Source organism: Argiope bruennichi, chromosome 5 (assembly GCF_947563725.1).
Source record: "Argiope bruennichi chromosome 5, qqArgBrue1.1, whole genome shotgun sequence".
Classification (NCBI taxonomy): domain Eukaryota; kingdom Metazoa; phylum Arthropoda; class Arachnida; order Araneae; family Araneidae; genus Argiope; species Argiope bruennichi.
Window position 1 is genome coordinate 103,094,161 of NC_079155.1, and position 9,808 is coordinate 103,103,968.

General features: G+C 32.8%; 1 protein-coding gene across 2 annotated transcripts in view; it reads left to right on the forward strand.

Moving 5' to 3' along the window:
* The window catches only part of LOC129968693 (uncharacterized), a 62,881-nt gene extending 53,250 nt beyond the window's left edge, over positions 1-9,631 (forward strand). For both annotated transcript variants that reach the window (XM_056082853.1, XM_056082852.1), the window contains exon 6: positions 7,747-9,631. In XM_056082853.1, coding sequence (XP_055938828.1) covers positions 7,747-8,451 — 705 coding nt within the window. In that variant the 3' untranslated portion in view covers positions 8,452-9,631. The remainder of the gene's footprint in view (positions 1-7,746) is intronic.
* Positions 9,632-9,808: the final 177 nt, after the last annotated feature.

The window sequence follows — 9,808 nt, forward strand, 5'->3', positions numbered from 1 at the left end:
ATATTGGTAATATGTAATTCTAGTTAAATGGTTCAGATATATTTTTCATGTCTATGATTCCACGAGATTGTCAGGCATTAAAGCCATGTTATTTTAATTGCCCCACACATGTCCTCTTCACTGAGTACATGAACCTTTTTGATGAAAACCATTCTTATGAGACCATAAAGCTTTTCAAAACTTCACCCATCTTCTAACTTTCGCGATATTGTAACTTCACTTTTTTATCTATTTAGTAAAAACACAGATGGCGATATTAAACAAAATCTTTCCTTAATTTTCAACAATGGAAGAAATTCATACGATTAAATATTTGATGAAAATAAATTGAATTTCAGAGCAAAAATGTAAGCTATTGTTGAAAATCAAGCAACAAATATATTTAAAAAAATTGCCAAAATTCAGGAAAATTTACATGATTATCAAATTAGTATGATCAAAAATACAATTTTTAAATTTTAAGCTGAAGTAAAAATTACATTTGTGTTATAATATTCTCGATTATTTTGGAGGGCAAACGAAAATGTTATTTAATTTTTAATTTATTAAAATTTTAAAAGAAATCGCTTCGAGGTGCACAATTTATTCTTAAAAGACTATATATGTACCAAATTTGGTAGCTGTAGGTCAAATGTTTGGCCTCGTAGACCGTCAAAATACACCACAAATTCTTTTTTATTATAAGTAGAGTTATAGATGCAAGAAAAGTTATATTTGGTTCGCTTTTATTAAAAAGAAATTTTATCGAATATTTCAGAATTACTCGAAGGACTGAAACGAACGGTGAGATAGAAATAATTTTGAATTAACATTCTAAAATTACATAAAATAACCATCTATCAAAGCTTATATTAATGATCGCATTACAGAAATATCGGAAAAGTTATAAAAAATATCGGAAAATTTATTTAAGAAATACAAAGCATATACATCAGTATATTGATTTTAGCTCATTAATTTATTCAGGCTACCAAAACACCGAACCACCTGTTTAGCAGCTGCTTCTGAATTCAGTAAACTTCACGCGAGTCTAATAACATATTTTTGGGTCGACCGCCTGCTCCCAGACACGAAGCCGTATTTATAAATAAATTTTACTAGTGATTCTTGATTGTTTTCTGACATGAGTGACTAAAAATAAGCGACCGAAAATAGAATCCTTAGTTAAAAATGGTGACGTCTAAAGGTATCATTGGCAGCAAAGACAAAAATGCATAAAAAAAAAAAAAAAACTGCTTACTGTAAGCTTTATCTTTAATGCAGCGGGTCTCAGGAACAATCGTTCATTTTCCTTTTCTTTTCTATCTATAAATATAATCTGACAGAATAAGATTTGAAATATTTATTTCAATATTCAGAAGCAGTAAAGTAGCTTTTACAACATTTGACACCAAGTTCTTTTTGATTCTTAGGTGAATAGATGTACTTATTCATTTAATCAAACATTGCTATATTTCTTTTTAAATTTTTCTACCTCAGTTACTTCATAAATTTGCTTTATCATATTAGTCCATTCATTTTTAGATAGATTCCTATAGGAAGATTACCTATTGAAATGGTTCTCATGACAAGACTTCGGAAAAATTTCTTCAATTCTTCACCGCTCATGGTTCCTAAAACCACCCTTCGTTCAAAAGTCTATATATATTTATATAGGAATTTGTTCTAAAAACTCGAATAAGTTTGGAATTGGGTCATCTAGCTCAAAGGGTGTGCAACTTTTCATTTCGTTATAACTTTCTTAATACTGAAGATAGAAAAATAAATCCAATTAGAGCCTCATTAAGACGAACCACTTTAGTATTTGAAGTTTTTCGATGACTGCAATATCTTAGAAGTTAGGGGTTGCTTTTCAAGCTCTAATATTGACTGTTTCTAAGGTCAACAATTTATTTTGCCACATAGTAAGTGTGATGTAAAGGAATCCATCTACCTTTGCATTCCAGCTTAGCGAGAGCAATTTTTTTTTTTTTTTTCGATGCTTTGCGTATTAATAATAGGTTTAAACGCATACCTAGTGCGTTACTATTTTAGAAAATCAAAGACAATTTTTTCATGGAACTAAATAACTTTATTCTGTAATGTATTGCCCATTTTGATCAATGACCTTTTGCCATCTTTCAGGCAGCATCATAATCCCACGTTCATAAAACTTCTGGTTTTTATTAGAAAAAAACTGAATCAGGTACGATTTGACATCATCATCATTATTGAAATTTTTACCATTCAAGGAGTTTTATAAAGATCGAAATAAAAAGTAATCAGATGGTGCAAGGTCAGGACTATATGGTGGATGTGGCAAAACATCCCAACCAAGCTCCAATAATTTTTGCCGAGTGACCAAAGATGTGTGTGGCCTTGCATTGTCATGATGGAATACAACACCTTTTCAATTTGTCGATTCGGGCCGCTTTTCTTCAACTGCATTGTTTAATTTCGTTAGTTGTTCAATGTAGACATCAGAATTGATCGTTCGGTTAGGTGGTAAGAGTTCAAAGTAGACAATTCCTTTGTAATCCCACCAAACTGATAACAAAACATTCTTTTGATGAATATCAGCTTTTGATGTTGTTTGAGTTGGTTCACCTGGCCTGCTCCACGATCTTTTCCGCTTGATATTGTTGTAAACAACCCATTTTTCATCGCCAGTTATCAGTCGTTTTAAAAATGGATCATTTTCATTACGTTTCTTTAGCAAATCGCAGCTGTTAATGCGTTGCGTTAAATGCGTTTCTTTCAGTTCGTGAGGAACCCATGTATCGAGTTTTCGAATATTGCCAAGCTCTTTTAAGTGATTTTCAATGCATGTATGTGATACATGAAGCTTCTCTGCAATCTCACGTGTTGTACTGTGACGATCCGAATCGATTATTGCTTTGATTAGGTCGTCATCAACTTCAACTGGACGACCAGAACGTTTTTCATCTTTGAGTCAAAAATCACCAGAACGAAATTTGGCAAACCAATTTTGACACTGCCGTTCTTTTAAGGCTTCGTCACCATAAACAGCACATAACTTTGTATGAGCTTACGATGCGTTTTTCCCTTTGCGGAAATAAAAAAGCAAAATATGACGAAAATGTTCCTTTTGATTTTCCATTTTTCAACGAACGCCAAACGAAAACTACGCAACCGTTCAAAAAAACTTTTTTTACTGATTGACAGCTGAATTGCCAACTATCAAATAACAAAATGTGTTTTACATTTGTACTACGTCTGCAAACCTAAAAATTCAACTGAAGCCATCTATGAGTGAAATCCGCAATTACTTAGTTGCCAATCCAATATAAACTTGTTTTTAACATCCGCTTAGTTTATCAGAACTACAGCAAAAATATTGTGATTTAAAATGCTCTATAATTTCAGTTCTCACTGTAGTCTACAGTACATTATAATCTAAAACGGTGTCATTTATTTTTTATCTACCATAATTATTTTACTTCCATTTATTTTATATCATCGTTTCAGAGTTGATTGATAGAATATTTTCTTGAATTGCAATTAAACAGAGTTCGATTATATAGCCAAACAGCCTGTTTAGATTATATATATTTACTGCTTTTCTTCATATTCGCGCATTTTTTAAAACTCCGAAAATGATTTATGTCAATCGGGAATTCTTCAAAATTTCTTACCTGTAAAATTTCTTAAAACTATTAAAAAATGTAATTAAAATTATCTACCAATTAATTTCTTGTATGCAAATAATTAGTCCCAATACGGATTTAATAAACTATTATTAGTTTCAAAGTTGCCGTAATTTGCCAAGGAAGAAATAGTTTGTCACATGCATAAATTCATTTTCTTTGGATGTTTCTCTTGATTTTAAGGCACATTAAGATTAAGACTAAGGTAGATAAAGTAAACTAAGCTAATAAGTTTTCCTTATAAAACTGTTTCAATTTTGTTTCTAAATCCATTATTTAGAACGTTATATAGATTTTTATATTTACATATATATATATATATATATATATATATATATATATATATATGATTTAATGCTATTTTGCATCTTCAAATACTATTTTCTCAAATTCTAATATTTGATAGCTTTCTTTACGAGAAATCTCATAAATTAAAATCTAATGCATATTTTCTGTTCAAACTTGGTATAATAATTTCTCGATATGTTCTATAGTTTCCGAACAATTGTATTAAGCTGTAGGCAGAAATAAATTAACCGGTATGGTCACCCCATACATCTCTCTTTTCCGTATACTTTCTGATAAAGATGTTATCAACCCTTCGTATCCGCAGGGTTTCAGGTTCGAAACCCGACTCCACCGAAGGCCCTTCGTGTACGCTGGTCTGGTACACGTTAAAGTCGTTGGGCCAAACGTCATCCAGCTGGTGTGATGTGGAAATTTGGAGGTTCAGGTGTCGTCCTCGTCATCTGACCTTGGTTCAAAATTACGAGGTCCATCCGAAAATAGCCCTAGCGTTGCTTTAAAACGGGACATTAGTATAACTAAAAAGCTTAAAAGAACTTTCTCCCTACGAAAAAAAAGAAAGAAAAAAAAAAGAAATCTCTCCCTTTGAAGAACCGTGGGGAAGGTAGTGAGGTAGTGCTAGCACAACGAGAGCTCCGATTTTTATTTTCAGAATTTCGCATATGAGAGTTTTGTACTTCGTAGTAAAATAGTGAAATTAGAATAAGCATTTTGGATCATATTTTATCGAACAACTGAAACCAAAATTTGATGGTACAATTTTATTAATAGGATCCCATACCCAATTTATTTAAGCTGTCGCATTTTTGAGTTATCGCGTTTAAAAGCATGCCAAAGTACAGATCAAGAAAAAGATCAATTCATTGATGTATTTGATGTATTAATGAAATTCAGCACGGAATTCTATTTTATATGCTAAATATATTACCAAATTTTAGCCATCTATCTCTTTAAGTGTTATAATTATCCTGTTCCTTGCACTTGAATAAACAAAAGACAGAGTTCCTGTGAATGAACTTCATTCAAAATCTGATTTTTTTTTAAAAAAATCTATGAACTTAAAGTAAGGATACACATACCAAATTCCATCTTGCTAGCACAAAATGTTTTTGAGTTGTCCTGCTCGCTAACAGATGTAGTTCCAGAAAAGTGTTTCTTGGACTCAAAGGGGTCTCAAACGTAGAAATTTGCAATTCGAATTTTTCGACGACATCAATACTTTATAGTTGGTTTTTAGTTACTCGTATACAAAATTTCTTAGTGTTGACTGTTGGGAGTACAGTGGAAGAGATTGCTGGTCATTTAGTTAGATAAATTAATTCATTCATCATAGTACTGTTAACAATTCTTTTAAATCATATCTCAAAAAGGATTCACATAAAATTTGACATGTTTAAATAGATCGATCGTTTAGGAGACGGAACATCGAACTTTAGTTTTCGTATCCCATGCTAATATTAAACAAGCTTCATTCAACGGAAAATTTATCAAATCATCATTGATCAAAAAGGGCCCATGTTCTAGCTTCACGATCATTGTTCTGTAGAGATAAAAGTGCTATCTTGTTCTCTATATTAAAAACTCTTTCATATCACGAAGCCCAGCATTAGAACCTATCTACCAGATGACAAGATATTGTCCAATACAAAAGATTCGGAGTACATATCTGAAATCTTTACAATAAAAAAAATTTCACAGTCTAAAAATGCCTTCATGAAGACATGAAGGTTAAGGAAGGTCAGTAGACACTGTGAAGTTTATTCAGCAGGCTTTAAGAGATGTCTTCTTCCTTTTTGGTTCACGAAGTATAACAAAAAGAAATTACTGTTATCATCAAATAATTCGGCTTCGAAATTTTGACAAATCTACATGCTTTAGATCTCCCGGAATCCGAAAAAACACATTTTTGGAATTATGTGTATCCATTCGTCCGTCTGTTTGGGTACAAATGAACTCGATAATTACAAAATATAAAATGATAATAATGCTTACTCGTGATAAATGCTAAAGTGCCTATAATACCTATAATGCTAAAGTGATATAATGCTAGATAAAATTAGGTAGAGGACTTAGCATCTGTAATGTCGATCCATATCCAATTTGGAACCAGATCCGTCAAAGTGATGACAATCTGTACTTTCTCATACATGTAAAATTGATAACACAAAAATGCGATAGCTTACATAAATGAAATCCGGTATATAATCTTGCTATTTCAGTTTCAATCGGTCGGTAAAAAAAGACACCCAAAATACATATTCGATTTTCTAGTACTTGTATATTAACTATGTCAGCGATCTATTACCAGATTAATTTCAGTAAAAATGCAGTTAAGATGCAAGCCAAATAGACCGATCTTCGGTTAATTATTGACAATCAATGACATGCAGTTAATACAGAAGCAATGGTTTTCTTTTCTATATTATGGAGGTCAAACCCTCATGTATGAATGTTAAAATCCTGAGCACTCGTGCCATTCGTGGCCTTACCATAGATCGCATTTCATGCGGGGAATGGAAGATACAATTATTAAGGAGTATGCCATTGCTTCTGCCATACTCCTTAATAATTAATACAATTATTAAGGAGTATGGCAGAAAGTCTTGGGGATTCACTCCCCCGGGTTTCTTATTTTCTTTTCTCCTATTATATCATAGATTCTTCCTTATGCCGGTATCAATTGTGAGAAGAAATAAAGTTAAAATAATTTAACAAATGGTATATGTCCAAAAAAAAAAAAAAAGGAAGAGTAACATATGACTTTATTTCTAACCCAGAAATAAAAATAATAAAATACCATCCACGGATAATCCAAATTATATCAGGCCATGGGAGATTTCCCGCATATTTCCAAAGATTTGGAAGAATGTATAGGTTCAGAATTAAGAATCTAAAAATTGAAAACAATGACTTCAGCCCAGTATTAATGGTGCAAGAAAATCTTAAAATCCTGAAAAGCATAATGTTGAAAATTGATAGTTTTTTGCCAAAAATTTAAAGTTTAAAAATGCTTGCCTCTCTTCTGTTGTGGGACGAACATTTGGAGGAATACCGAGAATTTTGAGAAGGTTTTCTCAAAGTGTTGATCTGCTGCTCGTAAAACAGGATGACAAATGTAAGTCAACCATCTAACTCCCCGACCCGCCCGAAGGCACACGGATTTAAACCACAAAACTGAATGACCGGACCGCCGCAACAGCAACATTGACGGGAACTGTGGTTGAGTCCTAAGGGCAACCCTCCCCGAAGGAAGTACGTCCCGTCATCGATGGTAGGAGCCAGATCCCCCACCTATTAGTGTACCCTCCAGGGTGGCGAGATCCAACCACCACGCCGGAAGCATCTCATACTCATTTCGAGGTGCCCCCCCCCGGGGTTGGGTGGCAAATGTAAGGGTAGATGAAGTGAAAGGTCAGAGACTGACCACCCCTAGTAGCAATCATATATTGTACAAAATTGTATGATATTAAATAAAATTCGCAATATTGTTGATTATTAATGATATAATATAATATCGCACAATATTGTATAATATTGTGAAAGAGGATCTGTTACCTGGGACCTATGGCTTACGGCCAACCGCCTCGATGAGAATACAAGTTCGGAGAATTTGTCAGCAATATGGATGGATTATGTTAAAGACAGCAGTCAGCCACGACAAATCCTGTCGATACTCAGTGGTGGTGGGGTGGTCGCTGTACACAAGATGGGTGTTCATTGTAAATCTTATCAGCTAGGTTCCCTGCCAATGGTATAATAATAAATATTACAGCTTACTTTATTTGTATTTCAGATTGGACACATTGAAGAGCGGATGCCCTTTTTTGCCATCTACGTCCCTAAAGTCATCACTTTAGCTCAACCCAGAATCAAAAAGATTCTTCGACTGAACAGCGGCCGGCTCGTCACTCCTTTCGACACCCACGCCACTTTGGTCGACATCTTAGGTTTTGTAACAGACGGTAGCCCACTGGGCACAACACCCTCGCCACCCGGAACACTTGGACAGTCATTATTCAAGGTAGTGCCACTATTGCGCACCTGTGAAGATGCATCCATTCCTATCAACTACTGCACATGCGAGAGCGAATCACCAATTCCAGAGACTGACAACAGAGCGGTGTTGGCAGCAACAGCTACTATCAAACACATAAACGAGTTGCTTAAAGATGGCGGATCAACAATCCTGGAAGGTTGTGCAACGCTGTCGTTGAAAGTCATCAAGAGTGCTCACTTAGTGAAGTCTGCTGAAGAACAGGGCAATGGCACGGAGTCGAAAATTAGAATTGTAGTCGAAGCTGAACCAAGTGGAGGAATTTTCGAAGCGACAACATTGGTGCGGGACACAGATGCAGAAGTTTTGGTGGATGTCAGTAGAATTAATCCCTATGGAGATCAATCCAATTGTATTAAACACGTCACACTTCGAAAATATTGTTATTGCTTAGAACATATGCGAAAAAGTGATTCTAAAAATGTTACTTCAAGAACATCATGATAAATGTTCGTTTGTCTGTACATAAGGCAGCTATATTTATTTGTAATATGGATGTAGTTATTCGATTTGAATGACAAAACTGTTCAATGTTTGTTTTTTCAGAAAATTTGATGTTCCAATGTGCAGTTCGTGTTCTCATCAATTTATAACTGTTTGAAGAAGAGTTTATTTATTAAATAAGATTGTAACTTTTTTTTATTGATTGCAATTCGACCAATACTCATTTTTAGGCTAATATTTAAAAATGAACACCTGAAAATACAAACTTTTTATAAATCAAAATGAGAAATTTTGCTGCTTCGAAAATAAGCTATTTGTACATTCCTTGTGTGAATCCAGAAGCAAATTCCATAACTAAAGATTACATTTTAAATATTTTTAGTAAAGCAGTCATGCTTATTGATTTCCAAAATTACAATCTGTAATTTTATTCTACTATGATAATTCTTAATTTAAAAAAAAAAAATGTTAAATCACGAATGATTTAAAATTAAAGACGGGAAGTTTATACTGTTAAAATTCTCAAGCTCAGTAAAGGTTAAAAACCATGATTTTTTTTCTCCTTCTTTTTCTTTTTTTAAACGTTCTTCTGTTTTAATCTGAACATGAAATCCATAATTTTCTTTTACCCTTATAGGAAGTTAGATTTTTATACATAATATAATTGACAAAGCACTGCTGTCATTCCTTTGTATGTGTTGTAATGTAGGTAACTAACCATTAAGGTTTAAATAGACATCTATCAATGTAAATTTCCAAATTCACAAAATGAAATTAATAGCGAGCAACATAAATTTTGCAAATATCCATGTTGTGCTGGAAGTGTTTGATGTATTTAACATTTTGTATAAAAATTCAAATGCTCAAATAAGAATTTTTTTTACTAAAGTATGCTTTAGTACAAAATTATTGCACTGTTGCAGTTATGTCCATGACTCATTAGCAAATTTTTCAGAAATTTACCAAGTTAGATTTATGTGTTTTAAATAATAAAAATAAGTAAGAATTACATTTTTTTTAGAAATATATCTTCGTCGAGTTTACAACTTTTGGAAGTCAGTTACTGATTCATGATTGTTACAAAACAAAATGTATATGTTTTTGTGTGTCCTGTATAGATGTTATCTAGTTATTTGTATAGAACTTTTTATCATTTTTTTTTTCTAGAAAACAATAAAAACTTTCAAAAACCCAGAAAATTTTGGTGTTTGTTTTGAAAATCAATGCTTATCTTTCATTAACTTGAAGACAACATTCATCTTTAAAATATATGATTCTATAAAACTTTAGAATTTTCTAGCTTCAACAAATTTCAGTTAATAATTATATCAATTTCTGAAAGTGTTAAGTTGCTGAA